The 22831-nt window shown below is 33.3% G+C and overlaps 2 protein-coding genes across 2 annotated transcripts in view; one reads left to right on the top strand and one right to left on the bottom strand.

Annotated features, from left to right (window-relative positions):
• Positions 1-634: 634 nt before the first annotated feature.
• LOC149784987 (cysteine--tRNA ligase, cytoplasmic-like) overlaps positions 635-22831 on the top strand; it is a 247627-nt gene continuing 225430 nt past the window's right edge. The window contains exons 1-2 of the mRNA XM_089978666.1: positions 635-789; positions 13828-13919. Of these exons, the coding sequence (XP_089834792.1) occupies positions 774-789; positions 13828-13919 (108 nt within the window). The 5' untranslated portion in view covers positions 635-773. The remainder of the gene's footprint in view (positions 790-13827; positions 13920-22831) is intronic.
• The window catches only part of LOC149784988 (uncharacterized), a 123545-nt gene continuing 115509 nt past the window's right edge, over positions 14796-22831 (bottom strand). The window contains exon 7 of the mRNA XM_089978665.1: positions 14796-21511. Within this exon, the coding sequence (XP_089834791.1) occupies positions 21185-21511 (327 nt within the window). The 3' untranslated portion in view covers positions 14796-21184. The remainder of the gene's footprint in view (positions 21512-22831) is intronic.

Genomic DNA, 22831 nt, shown 5'->3' with positions numbered 1-22831 from the left:
TACTGTTCACACAATTCTGAACAATAGATTTATTTGTAGTCTTCACCATCTCATGCATCGTCTAACATTATGGTATAGCGGTACTAATTGTGCAACCTCAGGTGGGCGGAGCTTATGGTGTAGGGTACATTGTATTCAGAAATATAAAACAACACTAGCTGTGATTGGTGAGCTATTTAAGAGTTGTACTTTCTGTTAGGCTTACAAAAAGTTAAGCCTCTTGGCAAAATGCGAGATTATGTTAATTCATATCTAAATCATATTTTGTATTTTTTTATGATTTTCTTAAAATGTGGTACACATGGCTGAAGATGTGTCTGTTGTGACTATATAACTGTCTAGTTCCAGCAGTTATCTCTGTTACATGCGATGGAGTACCTGGTTTTGTCCTTGTCAAATTGACAATCTAACATTGTTCTCTATGACAGTGTGTGACATGAATGCTGAGGTAGGGTAGAAAACATATTTATTTCACAACACATTATCACTGAGGTATATGGAAAAACATTTGGTACCATGATATCTTATGCGCAACGCTGGTCATTGTTGGAGTGTTTTTAGTATGTTTATTCTGAATCGGTTAGATGCTCTCAAGGAGAAAACAGCAGGTTTTTGAGCGCTAAGGCAATGCTCGCTACTAACACTACTTCCGCTAGCGCACGATTTTCGATTGATTTCATCATAGGCCTACTACATATATTTTCCAGCAGACGTCAACTGCCACTTGTCTACTGACGGCCCAAGACAACATTACTATCCACTAGAGGTTTAGTATGTCAGAAACACAAGGTAGGTATGAGTACAACCGACAGTATCACTTGTATAGAATCTAATCTACTGGTTATCTGCACTTAGACGTGGCACATGTTCACTTTCAGATTAAAGCCGGCATAGACATATTGTTATTTACAGATCACTTCTTTCTTTCTTTCTGCCAACCCAGACGTGTTAAATGTCTTAAATTATGATTTTATCAATTAGTCCCAGCTCTGTGGCGACTTTTTTCTTTCATTCGTTCTTACCGTTTCTTATGGCAAACATGCCAACCCTGATGTTGCGCAGACTTTTAAGGATATGTCATGTTTTTTTTTGAGGTTTTTATTTTTATTTTTAAAAAGACATTTTTAAAATTCTGAACAGGTGCGTCGGCAAAAGTCTGAATGATTTGATGTTTTAAAAAAAATGAATAACATTTTAGATGACCCAAGAATTAAAACCTTAATATATGGCAAAAAACATTTTAGATATCCAGCTGCCATTCTATGGAATGAGCTGCCTACGGTATTCGGTGACCGGAATCGATCCATGATCAAAGTCGGCCAAATACAAATTTAAAAAAGAAATCATGAATGTCACAGTCAGCCCATAGAATGATAGTATTCACTTACTATCCAGTTTGTACATGTACCCAGCACAAATCTTAAAATCAGGTTAGAAATTATAAATTGATGAATGAAATGAAAAATTGTTTGCATTTTTATATCCGTAATGCATTTCTTTCTAAAAATATGGTGGGGGTACAATTAAACAGGACCATAAACAATGATGTAATCACTTTAGAGACCAATCACATTTTATTTCATTTAGATCATTAATTTTGTCCTGGAATGGTAAAAATGTTAAATGTAATATCTGCAAGTAATACCCACCCCAACCCCACTCTCTTACCATATTGATGACAACTATATCTTTATTACCATTTTGTTTTACTGTCCATGCCATTTTTTACCATCAAGTGCCCTACTGGTAGCTTTTTTCTCATCATGCCTTTAGTCTTAATTTAAAGTTTGAATTTTAAGTAACATGGACTTTTTTTTGGTTTAATCTCTTTTTTTCATTCATCGAATCCTCATAATCTAGCACTTTTATATTTCAAGTTAATACGTATTATGCTGTGGTTGCATGACCTTCAAATGTTTGTTTTTACATCCTTATTTTTTTATTGGCATTTTTGTAAAAAGCTTATTTGAGCATGTTATGTTTAATGTTTTCAATCATGCCAATAAATCTTATCTTATCTATGTACCTGGGTTTTTTCAGCCAGAAATTTCTTATTTCTAGGGACTAGGTAATGTAGAGTTAGTTCATACCATAAGCAAACATTCTTTTCTCGGAAACCTTTGCCAAGAGTCACACTGTTATATAAACATTTGACAATGAAAATTTATGCTGATTTTTGTTTCTTGCATTGTGATAAGACAATTTTGATTTATATGTTAAAAAAATGCAAATAAAAGCTTACATTGTGGAAAGACATATAATTTTTTTTACAAAGATTAAAGATAATGAAATGGCAGCAGGGTTCTCAGTAAAATACTGGAGTCATTTGACCCTTGAAACCAAAATCTGAAGAGTCAAATGAAAATCTCATGAGTCAAATCTGAAATCTCAGGAGTCATTTGTTTTTTAGCCTGATCTCTTAGCTGTGATTGTTTGTTTTATTGGATGGAGCAAATGGATGCTTAAGATTTTTTGTCTTGTGTTGAATAAAGGGAAACATTTGTACAGTATTTTGTAACTGAGGCATAATATTTTTCTTACATCTTTGAGATTTATTCTCCTCCTCACAACAATTTCTGACTTTCTATTTCTTTGGAATCTGAGAATCGGAATCCTCACTGGCAGGTTGTTTCTGAAACTGCAAAATGAAATAAAAAAGACATCTTGATCCATTGTAAACAATGAATACAAGCCAGTGTATCACAGTTCAATGGAAAATAAGAGGTCAGTTGTGTAGTTTACTGGAAAAATTTTGAAAAAGAATCCACAAGCATTTAATTTTCTTTCATAAGATCACTGACTGGTGACCACTGCTCACATTAATTGTGATTATTAAGTTTCATACTGAACAGGTTCCCCATAGTTTTATGGTCCAGATTTCCCCTTGAATAATTTTATTTTTGAGTAGAATAGAGAATATAATCTCTCAGAATTAGAATGTGGCAATGACAAAACAACCACACTTGTCCTGCAAGAAAGATCAAAGTTCAGTTTTAATGACTGTATTTTTTTGTTTCTAACTGCTCTCCAATACTCTTCCCAGCCAAGTTATCTGAAGAACAAAGTTTCAGATTTTGACATCACATCTATTCATGAGTTTCGTATTTCTTGGTGACAGTGAAATTGTAGATTCAGCACCTGAAACAGCTTCTGTACATGATGAATCCTATCAAATAGGAATGTTTTTAAAAAAAGAAATTAATTTCATATAAACAAGTAAAAGTGACAAGTTCACCATGTATTCTTGTGCCGAAAAAAAGTCAACAGTTTGACCAAAACAGATTCATTTCCATTGCCAAGAATCGATGATTGCACTGACAAAATTGGAAATGCAAAAATATGTAACTAAGTATGATATTTTAAATAGATTCTGGCAAATTCCACTGATAGAAAGGACAAAGGAAATTTTGGAATTCATAACTCCAGATGGACTTTATCAATATAAAATGATGCTGTTTGGGATGGAGGGTTTGCCTTGCATATTTCATTGTTTAATGAACATGATTACATCTGGTCTAAATCATAGTGATGCTTACATCAATGTCATTATCTACAATAAAACCTGGAAAGATCACTTGCAAACCATTCAGAAATTCTTTGATACACTCAGTGATGAAATTTGACAATTAATTAAGGGAAAAGTGAGTTTTGCTATGCTTGTGTTACATTATTAGGACATATCATGGGACACGTTCAAGTTCAACCAATAGAAGTTGTTGTTGTTGGGTTTAACGCCATTTTTCAGCAAACAATAGGCTATACATGGCGGCCAGTATTAATGGTGGAGGAAGAATCCAGGAAAACCCCAGAAAGAACCACGACCCATGAGAAGCTACTGGCAAGCTTTCTCACATACCCACATTGTCCGAATCCGTGACTCGAACCCATGCAGACAGAGGTGAGATGGCAGTGATCTGTAATGGAGAGCGCTTTAAACCACTCGGCCACTCAGGGCCCTCCTATAGAAGTTAAGGTCAAGGCTATCTCTGAATTTCTTGTGCATCTCAGTATAAAGCAGCTGATGAAATTTTTGGTATGGTTGGATATTATGGGATATTTTGTTCCAGTTTTTCTATAATTGCTGAACCTCCCACCAATTTGTTGAGTAAGAAAAACAAGTTTTATTGGTCTGAAAAGTGTCAGGAAGCTTTCGATAAGTTAAAGGCCATGACTGTAACAAATGTGTGAAGAACAAAGTCATCAGTGAACTTTTTTGTTGGTATGAAAGTCTGATTCAGATTTAGTAAGTGCAGTTAAAAGGTTTGGATGTGTCAGGTTGAACAACACAATTCTGCTTAAGTAATGCTTAGGAAGTTTAGGTATCTCAAAAATGGCATACATAACAAATATAAAGGCCATGTTTAATGGGCTTCTATGAAGGTAAAACTTGGAGGGTATGGATGAATTCTGACCAACATATGTCATTGACATGTATGTTTGTCAAGATACATGGTCTTAACTGCAGAAAACCATAATGTTCTTAGTAGACTTGCCATGACTATAACCTCTGATCTCAGAACCCAGAATCCATAAGGTTATTTTGGGGTGGGTGGGAGTGGGGGTAAATTAACCTATGTGTAATCCATTCACAATGTTTGGTCAAGAAACATACTCATGAACAAAAGCTGACCTTTTGACTGAAGTTTGTTGAAATATGGGTAAGTTTCTTTAAAGAAATTAATCTAATGTAATCTAATCTAAGTAGTTCAAAAGTTATATCACCAGTCCTAATGAATAAAGTTCTAATTAAATTCCAGTGGTGTTCTCAAAAAGATTAAACTCTGAATGTGTTGATGTGCCTTTATTGGGCTCTGACATGGAGAAGTGCTAATGATCTTTTGATGAATCACAATAATATAATCCAAGATGTCCTTATCTGAATTCATTCTAATTCCAACTTAATGTTCCAGTCAAACAATGTGATAGATTAGCACTTTGTATTTCCAGTGAATAATTATTTCAATAATAATTCCACCCATATGAAATACTGAACTCAAGAGTAAGACTGATTCTACCTCAGATGTTAAATGCAAGAATGAGTAATTTCACAAGTAAACAAGATTATAAACTAAATTTATAGTAGAATCAGAATGAGAATCAAAAGTTCACTTCTAGAACAATCTAAGTTGTCAGCTAGATAAATCTGTTACATGAAGTAGACCATGTTATTCTGTCGAGAAATTCTGATGTCCTAGACTCAGATTAAAATAAACATGTTTACATTAATAATAATCTGAATACTTAATCCACAATCATCGGAAAAATATTAGCTATTTATTCTGTTGTCCACAAAACAAATGTTATTGGTGTTGGTTAGGTGCAACATGGACTTGATATTTAACAAGGTCAGGTCCAAAATACAATTATACATAATATATAACAATGTAGAAAAAAAAAACTAACAAGCAAATGCAAATTAAATATACTTAAAAAATACTGAAAATTTTAGCACTCATTTATTTTTTTTATTTAAACAAAATCTAACTATATTAATAAAAGATTGTTTCCTGCCCCCTTTATTATAAAAAAGTATTGTTAAAATTTATGACTCTTTGTCTAATTCAGTAAGTGTATTATTTAATATACACATGAAACTCTTCTAGGTTCATAAGGTTTATTGATTTCCATTTCATAAGGGAAGAAACAACCTTTGGTCATGGGCTGGTATTGGAAACTTTAGAAAACATGCTGCATTTAGCAACATCATAATCCAAATTAGATACAAGTGCAGTTTAGCTCCACAAAGAAATTTCAGCAGACTTTATATTTCACATGAGCTAACTTGTCTTCAAAATGCTACTGGAGCAAAGTTTCACAGATACCTGAAAACTAACATTTCATGAATATTTAATTTCTTTCTTACATTCTTTCTTCTTTCAAAATGATAGCTAGCCTTGTGTATTTGACTTAGTTTTTGAGTGCATTGCTGGCAGCGATTAAGAAGAAAATGAACAGAAACTAAGAGACATATATCATACTGTTATATACAAGGGCACTCTTTTGAGTGAACAAAACACCTGCATGAACTTCACAAGGAGACCATGTTCCCCGGTTTCCAAGGACCTCAAGACAATGGTTGTTGTCAACTGAAAGATTCTTAAACATGCAAATACGTATTACGCATAATTTCTCTAATCATCTCATGACCGCACATCACAAAACTCTAATTTCACACTTGCAAAACTCAACCCAATCACCTAATACAAAGAATTAGTTATATCTCGGTTTGCTAAACAAGTACTGTACATACAACTATCCAGATAATTTGCTATACATGTACATGTATTAAGAAATTATGGAGGGTCCAGTTTACTAAACCAGTTCATGCTTTCATAAAGTCTCATGAGTAGTGTATATTATTATGCCTGTTTCTAGAAAAATATCTTCACAACACTGACTTACCATAACAATAAAATATCCTAAAATCAATCAAAGATTTAAATGGAGATGTAAATACAAATAGCTCATGACCTATGTTTATGACAATAAGTAACATTTTATATTGTTTAACCTGTCTGAACATTGCCATTTTATCACAGAATGGATGCCATGACTAATAGGAACATAATTAGGTTATTGTGGCATACAGATGCAATAATAACAAAAGAATTGAATGTTTTACTTTCAGTTATTTTATGAGACAACCCATCATGCGGGAAATTAAAAAAATGACTGATTCTACTGCAGAGTGCATTTCTTTACACACATGTACATAGATCTTATAGTACAGCTGAGATTAGCCATTGAGTAAGGTAAAAGCCAGTATATATTTAAGAACATCTAATTTAGTTGATCTTTCATCTAGTTTTAACAGTATTAATTTTTTTTACACACGAAGCATTCTAAAGCTTCATCAACACATTTAACATTTTTTTAGTAGCATTAACACAAAGAAATGGGTTTTGGAGTTGGATATTGGTACTGTTTTGCATTCTTCATGTACATTAGAATGGAGGTATCGACATGTCATGTTTCATCAGAACTTAAGTGGACCTTTTTCCTGGAAACCAACACTTCTTGCATAGGAAAGATTACAACTGATCCTTACAGTATTTATCTGTCAGGTGATATATTTATAGACTCAGAACTGTACTTTATTGCATGACAAGTATGTCAGCCTGGGTTTGGAAAAACCAGATACTTCTAGTTTCATTAGATTTTATTGATTGAGCTTAGACTTTTAAATATTCTACAAAAAGAAATCCCTTGATCATTAGTCTTGTTTTTGTAATAAGACCAGTATTTTCAAATGTTGATAAACAAGAAACTCAAGAATAAGCTAAAAACAACAACCTCAGATATTATACATGGAAGAAGTCTAAATTGAGCAGGTTAATAGAGGAACCAAAATTTAGGTAATTCTGAAAGTTCTATGAGTCTAACTTTATTTTTAATCAAAGTTATAATTAGATCTAAGTTTTCTGATTTTGAGTTTCATGTTTATTGAAATCTTTTCAAAAAATTTGGGCCAGAATTTAAGTATGCAGTACTTGCAGTCACCGATTAACAAGGTAGTATCCAGAGTAATCTCAAATCTTTCTGGTTCAAAGGACTACACACTTGAATTACACTTTGTTGTTCAGTGTTGTCATATTATACTGCTCTTGTAGTTGTGTAGGGTAGGTGGCACATAATAGTGTGAGTTAATTCCTCTTCTTTTCAACTTTTCCACATTTTACAATATATAACATAAATTATTGTGACCCGATGTATTCAAAATTAAATATACAAATAATACTTCATGTAAATCTAGTGTGACTTTTTTCTTCTCTTCCTGTGCAAGCACCATTATAATGGTAGAAACAATACAAGATGTCATTGCTTCCTGAGTGAGGCAACTCCGGAGCTAGGCAAATACATACCCTGTGGATACCTGATCTTAAATTAGACAGGTATAGAAAAGTTTTAGACAAAGAAGATGAATTGAATTCACATGACTCAACCTAGTTTTAAGTTGTTTAGATCTTATGTGAGACTCTGGGTGTGTGGGTGTCACCACAAAATTATTGGAAACAAAACATCCTTCATTTCCAGGAACAAGGGGACCAACATAATAATAATAATAATAATAATAATGACTTTAGTTAAAGAAGTTCATTTGGTCAGCTGACCAATCTTCCATAAGGCCTTCTACAATGACATTTGTACAAATATATATATATATATATATATATATATATATATATATATATATATATATATATATATATATATATATATATATGTGTGTGTGTGTGTGTGTGTGTGTGTGCAAGATAAGGCATCTTTAGACAACAAATGCTGTTAAAAACTAGACAATTGATCTACAACTAAACATGTACAAGGCTTCTAGGATGAGTACATACAGGGTTCATACAAATAGCAGTAGTGAACATGTGTAAAACATTATAGGTGAGTACAGTGCTGTAAAAATTAGTAGTACTGAATTAAACAAAATCCTACAATTGATTGTTTCTGTAGACGTTGACTAAGAAGCTTTATAAAAGCTTGACACGAGTCAGCTGACTGTAAATAAGGTGGTATGGAATTCCATAGTTTGGCTCTAGAAGAAAAAAACTCTTCTTATAAAACTGAATTTGGTTTAGGTAAATATAACTTGTTGTTAATACCAAGAAATGGATTTGGAGTTGGATATCAGTACTGTTTTGCACTCTTCATGTACATTAGAATAGAGGTATAGACATGTTGTATTTCATCAGACCTTTTTCCTGGAAACCAACACTTCTTGCATAGGAAAAATGACAACTGATCCTTACTATATTTATCTCTCAGGTGATATATTTATAGACTTAGAACTGTCACTTTAGTTTACTGATCCTTACTGTATTTATCTCTCAGGTGATATATTTATAGACTCAGAACTGTCACTTTAGTTTATTGCGTGATGAGTATTTCAACCTAGAATTAGTAATACCAGATGAATTTAATTTTATTGATTGAGCTTCAAGTTCTTGTAATATTCCACAAAACTAGATCAGAAGTTTATTTTTCTAATGAGACCAGCTAGTGTATTTTAAAAACATGTTAAACAAGAAACTCAAGAATAAGCTCAAAAGACCAAACTCAGTTATTATAAATTGAGGAAAGAAAATTCAACAGGCTAATCAAGGAACCAAAGTTTAGACGATCCTGAAAGTTCTATAAGACAGACTTCATTTTTTTAATCAGAGTTATAATTAGATCTCAGTTTTCTGATTTGAGTAATTGAGCTTGGGGTTTACTGAAAATTTTTCACAAATTTGGGGCCAGAATTTAAGTATGCAGTACTTGCAGTCACTGATTAGCAAGGTAGTATCCAGAGTAATCTCAGATCTTTCTGGTTCAAAGAACTACACACTTGAATTACACTTTGTTGTTCAGTGTTGTCATATTATACTGCTGTTGTAGCTGTGTAGGGTAGGTGGCAGCTACATTCGGGAATTTGCTGGTAGAACAAACAAACGTCTGAGGCTACATATTTCTTTAATGGTTTCTTTTCGCTGTACCAAATTCAAATTCAAAAACTCCCTCTAACCATGTCTGCCTCTGTATATATATGTGAGCCTAGCTGACTTCACAGGAGACATCCTGATATCATATTTCTATAACTGGCTTTATTGTTTCTGGTATACAGATCTGTGTTTCCTACAGTAAATTAAACATTTGATATCTCACTAATGAGTTGTCTAGAAGTTGATTTGAAAACATATCAATGATTATAATATATCTGATCAGACTTGCACTCACTTTCAACCTCTTCCTCAAAATATAAATGTTAAATAAATATAGTTTATATATAAGGGTTGGCAGAGATTGTCAGAGTTCAAGTATAAAAATATCTATTTGTTATAAATCTATATATGAGATACTCTTGCTAATTAGAGAGAAACTTAATCTATCTTGTTTCTAATATCATCATCATTTTCAAAATCTAAAACTAATTGTAAGTCCTGTAAATAATCATTTGCATAAACACAAATTCCTGCTGTTCTCACTTACATAGACAATAGAGCTAGACCTATTAAACCAAATGATTAACACATTACCCCTGGAGGTTTTTGTCTGAAATTCGAGTAGGAAACACATTTTGAAAGCTATTTCTGAATACATCCAAACACATCAACTTCCAGGTGATCTTCCAATAACATAATGCCTAGTTGTGTTAAACATCCTTTTTCATTGGCTATTTGGCTTGCACATGAGCAGAAGGGCAATATATGGAGTTCTTTTATTTTTTTAATTATTATTTTGCTTAAAAGACCCATTATTTTCGTACCTAGACCACTCTTTATTCCAAATGCCCATCTTATCCTACTTTTTGCAAAGGTTCATCTGTCTGTTTGCAATTCATTCCGGTCTGCCTTAGATCTGAGAACAAAAAGTCTAAAATCCAGGCACAAAATCAGATTCTGACCATAGGCGAATTTTGGGTAGAAAAAATCGGATAAAAAAAATGAGGTTTTCCCCTCTGTATTTTGTAGTGCAACTAGAAATTCCAGATTATTTGGTATCATTGTAGAGCTACGTCTGTCTACCTTTCTGTAATACCACCCACTTTAGTGTATCATACATGACCTTGACACTACAGAGCTCGGCAGTAGGCTACTAGCTCCTGCCACGCAAACTCGTCATCAGGGGTTAATGTGTTAATGTCCATAAGGCCATTGGGTGAGTGTGCTGCAAAGATTCTGCTTGTATTGTTTTGGACTGCAGAAGCAGAACATTTCTTGAAATGTGAATTCTATTTAACATGACTATGTACAAGACTAAAAAATTGGATGCAAGTATCAAAAGTCCCTACTACAGTGTTTCAAATCCTTTAAGAACATTTTCCTCCAATGCGGCCAGTTTTGCAGATTTAGCAAAAGTACAAAGGAATTCAATTAAATGCTATATCTGAAACTAATGTATAAATCACAGTTGAGCCATAATAGCATGAACTAATTTATCTTGAAACTTTTCCACAATATACAATATATAACACAAATTATTGTGACCCGATGTATTCAAAATTAAATATACAAATAATGCTTCTTCTAAATCTAGTGTGACTTTTTTCTTATCTTCCTGTGCAAGCACCATTATAATGGTAGAAACAATTTGCAGTGCACATAGATCTCCAGTACAAGATGTCATTGCTTCCTGAGTGAGGCAACTCCGGAGCTAGGCAAATACATATCCTCTGGATACCTGATCTTAAACTAGACAGGTATAGAAAAGTTTTAGACAAAGAAGATGAATTCACATGACTCAACCTAGTTTTTAGTTGTTTAGATCTTATGTGAGACTCTCTGGGCGTGTGGGTGTCACCACAAAATTATTGGGAACAAAACATCCTTCATTTCCAGGAACAAGGGGACCAACATAATAATAATAATATTAATAATAATGACTTTAGTTGACGAAGTTCATTTGGTCAGCTGACGAATTGGTATATATATATATATATATATATAATGCACAATTTGTTACAAGATAAGGCATCTTTAGACAACAAATGTTGCTGTTAAAAAGTCAACAATTGATCTACAACTAAATATGTACAAGGCTTCAAGGATGAGTACATACAGGGTTCATACAAATAGCAGTAGTGAACATGTGTAAAACATTATAGGTGAGTACAATGCTGTAAAAATTAGTAGTACTGAATTAAACAAAATCCTACAATTGATTGTTTCTGTAGACGTTGACTAAGAAGCTTTATAAAAGCTTGACACGAGTCAGCTGACTGTAAATAAGGTGGTATGGAATTCCATATTTTGGCTCTAGAAGAAAAAAAACTCTTCTTATAAAACTGAATTTGGTTTAGGTAAATATAACTTGTTGTTAATACCAAGAAATGGGTTTGGAGTTGGATATCAGTACTGTTTTGCACTCTTCATGTACATTAGAATAGAGGTATAGACATGTTGTATTTCATCAGACCTTTTTCCTGGAAACCAACACTTCTTGCATAGGAAAAATAACAACTGATCCTTACTATATTTATCTCTCAGGTGATATATTTATAGACTTAGAACTGTCACTTTAGTTTACTGATCCTTACTGTATTTATCTCTCAGGTGATATATTTATAGACTCAGAACTGTCACTTTAGTTTATTGCGTGATGAGTATTTCAACCTAGAATTAATAATACCAGATGAATTTAATTTTATTGATTGAGCTTCGAGTTCTTGTAATATTCCACAAAACTAGATCAGAAGTTTATTTTTCTAATGAGACCAGCTAGTGTATTTTAAAAACATGTTAAACAAGAAACTCAAGAATAAGCTCAAAAGACCAAACTCAGTTATTATAAATTGAGGAAAGAAAATTCAACAGGCTAATCGAGGAACCAAAGTTTAGACGATCCTGAAAGTTCTATAAGACAAACTTAATTTTAATCTGTTATAATTAGATCTTAGTTTTCTGATTTTGAGTTTGAGCTTGGGGTTTACTGAAAAATTTTCAAAAATTTGGGGCCATAATTTAAGTATGCAGTACTTGCAGTCACCAATTAACAAGGTAGTATCCAGAGTAATCTCAGATCTTTCTGGTTCAAAGAACTACACACTTGAATTACACTTTGTTGTTCAGTGTTGTCATATTATACTGCAACAAATCCTCCAATCCAGCCAGTTTTGCAGATTTAGTAAAAGTACAAACAAAAGAATTCATTTTAATGCTATATCTGAACTAATATATAAATCACAGTTGAGCCATAATAGTGAGTTAATTCCTCTTCTTTTCGACTTTTCCACATTATACAATATATAACGTAAAATTATTGTGACTCTATGTATTCAGAATTAAATATAAGAAAAATACTTAAGGTAAATCTAGTGTGTCTTTTATCTTATTGTGCAAGCACCATTATAAGGGTAGAAAAAATTTGCAGTGCACAGAGATCTTCAGTGTGAGATGCCATTGCTTCCAAAGTGAGGCAACTCAAGAACTCCATAAATACATATTCTTATGACATCCGATTTTAAACTAGACAGGTGCTAGAAAAGTTTTAGGGAAAGAAGATGAATTACATCCACATGGTTCAACTTATCACAGCAGCCATATTGATAATCTTATTATCACTAACAGTCCTGGATGGTCATATCAACATTGAGTTTTTCACTGAAGGACTTCATCTGGTGTCTAGTTGTGCATCAGTGAAAATAGTGCCAATCTAAGATCCAATATGGCCACCATCTTGAAAGTTTTGTTATGGCTGCTTCACCTGAATGGAAAGTCATAATTAATGGGGTTTTCACCTGAATGGAAAGTCACACTGACCTGGGGTTTTCACCAGACTTGTTATGATGTCTCATTGATCCAACATAAAAATGACTCCACTCAGACATCCAGTATGGCCACCACAGTGTCGAACTTGCCACAGACATATACCATGATGTCCCACCCAGTCACATTATCCTAACACCAGACTGACCAGTCCTAACACTAACCTCGTAATGCTGAGCACCTAGCAAGGCTGTTAGTACCATTTCGATAAGTCTTCGGTATGACTTTGCCAGGGTTCAAACCTGCTACCTCCAGCATCTGAGACTTAACTTGTAGAGATGGAGTACAGGGCTGATGATGTTGCAAGATAGCACATGGCAGATGTTATATCATACCAGTAACATCATAGTAAAGTGCTCTTCAAGCACCGTACACAGTCTGCTTGTTTATACTTCGTTTGACCGAGTTTCGCTCGTTGATAATTGCTAAGAATGATAGGATCAAGTTGGTGTAGTTGTGTATTAATGTGCGAAGATGATGTACAGAGGTTTAGATGACCCATTGGTCAAGAAGCAGCTTTAGAGTCTGAGGAGCACGTGTCTGCTTGTGTCTACTTTTTGTTTCCTTCTTTTAGGAAAAGTCAAGAGGACACAGCCTTCATGGAATCCTCCTGTAGGTACAGAAGAACCCAGACTCTACCTGTTTAACAGTCTCACAAGGAAGAAGGTAAGTACAAAGTTATATAAATATTACAGTCAAGTATTGTTGATCCATTTATCAAAATCTGACTTTATTATATGTGCCATGATGGTGCAGTTGTTATACAATATACCTGAGGTGAAACTTTGTTTTTAAACATTCAGATTATCAGGTATTTTAATGGCAGAAGTTTGCATTGGGTAAGGCAGACTAGAGTATATATTGGTGTAAGCCCCAAGTTTGAAAAATCCTTGCATTGCAGTCTAGACGTTAAATTTACCTTTTGGTTGAGTGAAATTTGAAATAATTTGAATAAAATTCGATAGTATGAAAAAGGGCTAAATTATCATTCTCATGAAGATCTTGTTTAATATTCATGTCAGTTGGCCCTTGACTGCATGTTGTATCTGTTAATCAACTATGGAATAATATTCTAATCCACCACTGACTAATTCAATCACTAGGTAGGTGTGAACTCACTTTTGTACTCACTTATAAAATTGAATCTTACTGCAGGCAGCAGATATCCAGATCTACTGTCACACAATGCACCAGCTGATTTAATTCTGTGGAATTTGTTAGGAGTAATCAACAGAACAAACAACTTGAATTATTTGCTGGTGCATTATGCATTGGCAGATCAGGGTCTGTGTTGTTTGCTGTTGGACTTGAATTATTAAACAAAAGCTTTTTTTGCAACATACTGGCTAAGTACATGCAATTTATATGTATAAATACAGTAATAAAAGTTGTCTTACCCAAGACTTTATATTAGAATCATTGTGGCAGATTCCTGGAAAACTTTCAAGATACTGTTCATGTAAGGCTATTATAAGGTACATAGTATTTTACAGATAATTGTTGTGACATAAAGTGGATAAAAAAAAAGACGGAACCTAGCAATACAGTATATTAAAACTTTATTCAACTTGAAAACAATGTAACAGCGCACTGTATAGCACAAGGACAGTGACAGACGTGTATATATTTTATTTCATTGTTTGTACATGTGGGGTGAACAGTGAATCAGTACTTTATAAAAGAGAAATAAAAAAATACCTGTACATGTTTTAATAAATACAAGGTGATAATGGATTGTGAAATTTTTTATATGAACACATTGGCTGGTTTAACATAATTATAAATAATTTAGGTCTTTCTACCTATCATAAAAATGTTTTACCTTAAACATATATGTATCTAATTGGTATTACTTGTATATCATTATAAGACAACATATAATGTACCTAATTGGTATTACTTGTATATCATTATCAGACAACATGTAATGTATCTAATTGGTATTACTTGTATATCATTATCAGACAACATGTAATACAATGTTATCTCATGGATATTTTTTCTGATGCTCTCAACTTGACATGGTGGAAGGAGAATAAATCATCTTTCTACCCACTTAAGCTGTATTTAGTTTCCTATGATAACTGTTGTAAGTGATAATACACCGATTTGGGCCCATGTAAATTTTTTTCAGTGAATCATGATCAAGACGTAAAACAAGGGTATAGTGTGGATGAGGTGCCTTAGTTTTTTTAATGTTGGGGGAGGTCTTATTGATGGTTACATCTTTCTTATGTAAAACTTGGTAATAATTTTGTAAAGTTGGTTTATTATCTTATCATGAATATTGTGGGTGAGTGACAGCTGTAAGGCAAGTTACATCATTCATATACCATCTGTACTAACTTAAAAGTCCAGCTGCATAGTACACAGACCCATATCTGACATAATGAGCCAGCAGATCTGGGTCTGGGTCTGTGCAGTTTGTTTAGAGTAATCAGTAGAACAAACAATGTAGACACATTTAGCAGTGGCAGATCAGGGTCTATGTTGTTTGCAATTGGAACTGACTGGTAAGTTAGCATAGATGGATACACGTAGTCAGTTAAGAATATTAGACTTCCAGGGTCCTAAGAGAATGATCATTGCAACATAATCAGTGATTTATAATACCATATATACTCACTTATAAGATGAATTCAACTGCAAACTGCACAGACCCAGATCTTCCATTTCATAATGCACTGGCAGATCTGGGTCTGTGCAGTTTGTTAGGAGTAATTAGTAGAACAAATAAGATAGATCCTGATTGGTAAGAGTATTATGCTACGGCAGATCAGGATCTCTCTTGTTTTCAGTTTGAATTGACTTATAAGCAGGTATATATGGCAATCAATGATTTATGATGCCAAGTTTTCATTTGGCAAGGAATCAGGCCAGATCTGTGAAAATATAGACTTTATATTATCACCTTTCCTCAATACTAAAAAACATGATTCAGGGCAAAAAGAAACAGTTGGAATCAGTTACTTGTACCTTGGTTGAACTGTCAGAGGGGAGGCATTTTATGCACACCTATTCCTCAATAATGATAAAGATTTTGAATTTATTACATTTAGGGGACTCTGGCAGTTTTTGAGGTGGGAGAATGGCACTCTGCTTGCTTAAGGTGCAACACTGCTGAGCACATAATGTGTATTACATATAAAAATTGTAAATTTAACTAAGAAATAAAAAACATTTTATTGACCTATCCTAAATAAAGATACAAACTTTCAACCAGAAAATATAAGGAAAGTTCAAAGAAATTCACACACAAAAACACGTTTAAGGCAGCCATGCATAAATGCATATTATTTATATATATCTTTTTGCATATTTGAGAAACAGTGCAAATATTCAACATGAATTGCATGTTTAGACATTAAATGTGGATGAAAAAAATATGTTAAGACATGCATATTTAATGTATTCTGATACTACTTAAGTATAAGACAGAACAAGAGGGATGGAGGGAGAAAGAAGAGAGTTTTCTCCCTTTAATTGATAATCACTAAGCCTGAAGAGGTTGTATCCCCTACTCTACATGAGGGGCTTATTATAGTTTACTGATGTGGGAACATTATTTGATTGTAACACATGCATGACAATTTTTTTTCATATTCCATTCATTTTTCACTCACTCTCATGACCAGTTGTCACCTTTAGTAATTTTATTTTGTTCAGTATGTAACAGTTTGAAATATTTGATCTTCCCTATTCTAAATACATGAATAATTTGTATTTTGTACTTAATATCATATATCTATTATTGTACGACCAGTGTTGATAATAAAATCTGTTATTTTCTATTTTGTTACTAGTGCACAATTGTTTGCTTGTTCTTTTCTGCTACTGAATTATGGTTTTGTAAATTATACTATGTACGTAAGAATGAAATTGTCCTGTGTAAGAGAGAGATGGGATATTAGTAATTATAAAAGTGATGATTAATTGGACAGTATTGTAATAATAATAAAAATAGTAATAATAATAATAATAATAAAGACTTTATTTAGAGAAGGTAACTCAGTTAGTTGCAGAACTAATCTACCTTGAGGCCTTCTATCTGTTACATACAATATGTACAGTATATACAACATGATGTGAAGAATCTAGCTTGACACTAAATAATTAAGTGATTTTAAAAATCAAAGTATCAAGCCAGGAACATATGCACAGGCATCTGTGAACACATAAACTTTTATAAAATATAAAATATTGTCCTGCATTGAAAACTTAAACTGTGAAAATGATGCAAAATTACAGAAAAGCAGGTGGTATTTATTGTACTATAACTGTTCAGTTATCTATAGATTTTATCCATTTGAGACATTGATTATGATGTAAGTGTGCTTTTCTATTTTTTCAATATATTTCTATTCTCTCAGACATAAATTATTGAATTTTCCCAGTTTTCTTTTCAAAGCTACAACTTTTTCATACATTAAATTTGTAAGAAATTATTAATTATGTTTGCTGTTTTGACATCAGTAATATCAGTCTTTCAAAATTTTTTTCAGAATAAAATGAAATCATCCTGCATAATGTATATTTTCATATATCAATGAATTGTTGTACTTGCATCGGTTTTGTAATTAAAAAATATTAAGTCCATTGTGCTTGTTATAACATACTTTTCTGTTGACATGTATGGAGGTGTTTAGTTAGTTTCTGTACTAATCAAGATTAGCAGAATTGTGTAATTTTTATTAACTTATTAACCCCGGGAGATTTTTGTCATTTTTGCCTAAAATAGGGGTAGGAAACACATTTTGGAGGTTACTTATGAATACATCCAAATACATCTGCTTCCAGGAGATTTTCATTTAGCTAGATGCATGTACCTAATTATGCTAGAAACATCATTTTGATTGGCTGTTTCACTCATACATGTGCAGAAGGGTACAAGTTGAAGTGGGTTGTTTTTAGGACTCAGTGTACTAATTCATTTCCCATAGTTAGCCTATGCAAATACCATGATATTAAAAATTCAACAACTTAAAATTTCTGAGTGCTCAAGATCAAATGTATATTTATCAGTATAGATGAAACCTGGATGTCAGATTCTGTGTAGAGGAAAGGATATGAGCCGTGGCATTTTCTGGACCTGCATGTGTTTAAAACATGTGCTTTCAATTCTACACCAAAGAGTCAGGTGCTTATTTTAGTAATGAGTGTTCCAAACTCACGACTGTTAAAGGACTGAAATTCCATCAATAAAACAATGTCTCTATTTTTTTTCTCAGTTACAACTAGGATAAGCTCTCAAAAGATTCTTTTTCCTAAAACATACAATATTAACCAGTCCTGGTCAGCCTAACCCAATTATACTCTATTTTATGTTTACCCATTTCCAGGCTGGTTCCCATTTTTCCATAAAAATTAGTATCGTGTGTCCTTTAGTTTGCTTATTGGACCCACCATTTTTGTGTCATGGCCATTTTTAACTCCAAATCCCTAACTTATCCTACTTTTTGCAAAGGTTCATCTGTCTATATGCAGTTCAGACCAAAAATTCTAAAATCCGGATTCAAACTCTGATCGCAAAAATGGGCAAAGTTTTGGTGTAAAAATTTGGTATCAAAAGTTTCCATTTTAAATGACATTCATGCCTATGGTCATTTTCCAGTTCCTGGAAAAGTCCATTTTCAGTGATGGGGCCGGGTTTTTAGAATACACATAGGAGGTGAACACTGCATCATATTTTTAATTTCTAGTTCTAATATCCCCCCCTTCCCACCAATTGATAAAATAGAATGGAAAAAATATGCCTTCAAATTTGAAAACATGTACATTATGTAGTTTGAAGTATTCATTTTTCAAATTCATCAAATTAGGCTCACCCAAAAGATGACATTGTTAGAGATCCCTTAGCAACAGTCAGGTTTGAATGAAATTACCATGTTTTATGCACTTTTTATATCCTTCAGGCTTTTCATTGCAAAATCTCAAGGTGGGCGAGAAACTTTTGGGAGTGGGGGAGGGGGACAGAGTGTCAAATACTACAGTAGAACAGTAAGAGTCAATCAAGTTTTAACTGCAGTGCAACTATGTGGTATCAAGACCTGGTTAGGCCTCACTATCCAGGCTGAACATTTTATTTGTATTTGATTTATAATTTAAGTTAAAGTGTTTTATGTAATTTATTTTGCAAATAAATTTGCAATCACTTGATTATTTTTCAAGTTTAATTTACAGATATTTGAGTGCTGAATGTTAAATAAAAGAAAGTTCAACAAAATATAATTACATGAACCATTTTATGAACTTGGAATGTGTGTCTATTTAATTTTTTTATACATTTTACCACCTTACAAATTTATCCATTGCATGTATTTAACGAAGCATTAAGTGCAAATATTTATCCATTGAAACGTGGTTACCAAAATACACTACACAGTGCATGCTTATGCTAAAGAACAACATACAAACCATGAAAATATTATCTTCAAATACATAATTTCTTACATTAGGCACATCCAACCCATGGGCTGCATGTGGCCCAGTCCTTCGCATTTTGCAGCCCCAAGGCCATATAGGCAGTCCCTTTGTATTTTAATTAATATGCATAATTAATGATAAGGAACTGATCTTGCTCATGCAGCTTGTGGCCTGAAGTATCTCATCTGTTTTGGCCCCAGCCTTAGATAAACATATAATTAGAGACTGCCTTAGATAAACATATAATTAGAGACTGCCTTAGATAAACATATAATCAGAGACAATGTTTGTAACTTGCAGTTGCGCAGTCATAGCCCTTGCTTGTATTCACATTTTCAGTGTAACCCTTCATGACTCTAGGTCGCATTTACAGTGTAACCTTTCATGACTCTAGGTCACATTTACAGTGTAACCTTTCATGACTCAAGGTCACATTTACATTGACTCTAGGTGTCATTATTTTCCTTTTCAATGAGCCATCTCACATTTGTATAAGTTAGATGTGGGAGAAGTTAAGAGACGGGGAATTTCAGAATTTTTGGTTTTTGTCTTGTCATTACATTGTTATGCTTTCCCTGTATTTGTAAGTACAAATGTTGTCTTGCCAAAGTTAATATGCCAGTGGATATTTCTGTAAGTATGTAATACTTTTCACAAGTGTCAATAAATTTCATTTGAAAGGAGAATTCCAGCTGTTTTGATCTCCATCTACTTTAATACTAAATGATCCATATTGGTGATACTTCCATTCTAGAGTGCTAAACATGGGCACCATAAAAAGGAAGATTGTAGATTGGCCAAATTAATTGAAATGTGTCTGTCATTTGGTCAGGTAGATTTCAGGCAATCAGCTGTTGTCTCAACATATTTGCTTTAGAACAGCCTCCATTTTGTCGATGCCTGAGACCTCTTGAAATGCCCATTTTCAAATACAAGTTGACAGTATGTTTTTGTGAAAAGTAATTACGTACAGGAATATCTGTTGGCATCTTCCTTATGACAATGTATCAATAAAGATTCAGTTTTGAAAATAAAATATTTTTAGTTTAATAAACAAAATAATCAGTTACTTTTAATGGTATTTTGTAGCAAATTTGACTAGAAAGTGTTCTAGTGCTTTGATTGGCATGGGATAAAATACTTGCAATATAACAAGCTGCACCGACCCTGAAACTTGCTGTTCATCATACAAAGATTCTGATCTGCTGTAGCATAATGTGATTGCAGATCAGGGTGTGTTTTGTTTGTTCTACTGATTACTCCTAACAAGCTGCACAGACCCTGTTCTGCCAGTACAGTATGCCCTGGCAGATCTGGGTTTGTGCAGTTTGCAGTTGGACTTGACTTATAAGCGATTATATACAGTACTGGTGAAAACACAGGATAAACATTCTCACTCAAATAAACCTAAAATTTTCAACTTAAACCCAAAATAACGATTCATTTCCAAATCTAGTGAGTTTCTAGATTTTCCTGTATGCCATCTGGATTATAGGCTTGTGAACCACTTACAAGACTAACATAGAACATAAGCATAGATAAACGAAACACCCAAAATCTGTCCAGTGTATTAAAATCCTATTACTGGTGTTGTTTGTATCATCACTATCCACACTGACTGCATTTGGATTTATTGGGTCTGCATTTATGATTGCCCTTTGAATGGGAATTTGTGTAACTGGCACCAATTCTGATGGTCTCTGTGTCAGATGCAACTTTTCCAACTTCCTTGTGCACACCAATTCTCTGTGGTCACGGAGAAAAGTATGTATACCAAAAACTTGAAACTTGCTGTTCATCATACAGGCAGGCAACATGGCAGTGTCAAATATGAACTGAAATTAGAAGAAATTGTTATCATTTGAATGCATGTTTTGTTCAAAAATGTATGGGGATGGTAATCATTCTTAAATGGAAGTGTCGTCACTGCTTTCCATGCTCAGCATGTTGTGATACAGTCCATTTTATCAGAGCTTGCATAATGCCAGTTTTTGAATGAGATATCTGATTCACAAACCTGCTGACTCAGCATCTTGGATAATTGTTAAAAGGGTGTCCATATTCTTTGCAATGATTTGGTAATTATTTTTGCCTAATTATTTAAACACCCTCAAAGTCACAGACATGACAATAGAGGCATGAAAGTCCATCTTCTGATCTCTAGACTTATCAAAATCTTACAACCAAATGATTCCTCCAAGATAAAAGAACATAAAATTTTGTTTTAAGGTAGATTTGATGCAAAATTGTTATGAACAAAAAATAAAAAACCTTAAAGAAATGTTTGAAATGGGTAAATGTGAATAATAAAACTTAATAATGCTAAAACTGAAGGAACTGCAAATCTGAAAGATCATTTCATGTAACATATCAGTGCTTTTAATCATTTGTGATAAATAAATCATTGTTTAATATTTTTATAATAAATTTCATCAGTGTCCACAGTCTGTTAAATTTGGATTAACAATTGTCCATTAAGGGCAAAATCTTTCTGGGGGCCCTGTTCCATGTGTACTGTCTATACTCACTTATAAGATGAGTCCAACTACAAGCTGCATGGTGCCAGATCTGCCATCACATAATGTGCCAGCAGATCTGGGTCTGTGCAGTTTCTCAGGAGTAATCTGTAGAACAAGCAACATACACCCTGATCTGCAGGCACATTATCTTACATCAGTTCAGAATCTTTGTTGCTTTCAGTTTGGCTCCACAACTAATTGAGTATATGCGTTATGAACATACATGTGCAGACATCTACTGTGATTTCTCAAGGATCTTCATATTGGGGGTGGGGGCAGCAGTTTTTATATGAGAACATTATCTGAGAATAGATGCCTACAAGTACTTTAACAAAATGTGTGCAATAAATAGCCTTTACATAATTAAAATAAAATGTAGTTGTTTATATTCATCATCAGTGCAGCAGTACAAATTGGCACAATGTCATGTCCAACCCAGCAGTATATAACAGAAGAAATTACAACCACAAGGGGTGAAATAATCAACCAGTACATCATTGTCTCCAGAATGATGCCATTTTGATAATCACATCAATACAAAATGATACTTACCTCATTAAACTTAAGTTAATCTTCAGCAGCCAGTAATAATATTTTGCTGGTTGCCTCTCTAAATTGAGAATTTATTAGGGTGAG

Source organism: Sinohyriopsis cumingii, chromosome 13, assembly GCF_028554795.1.
Source record: "Sinohyriopsis cumingii isolate HCF-2022 chromosome 13, ASM2855479v2, whole genome shotgun sequence".
Lineage (NCBI taxonomy): Eukaryota > Metazoa > Mollusca > Bivalvia > Unionida > Unionidae > Sinohyriopsis > Sinohyriopsis cumingii.
The sequence above is the reverse complement of the archived record's forward strand: the minus strand, read 5'-3'. Positions and strand labels throughout refer to the sequence as shown.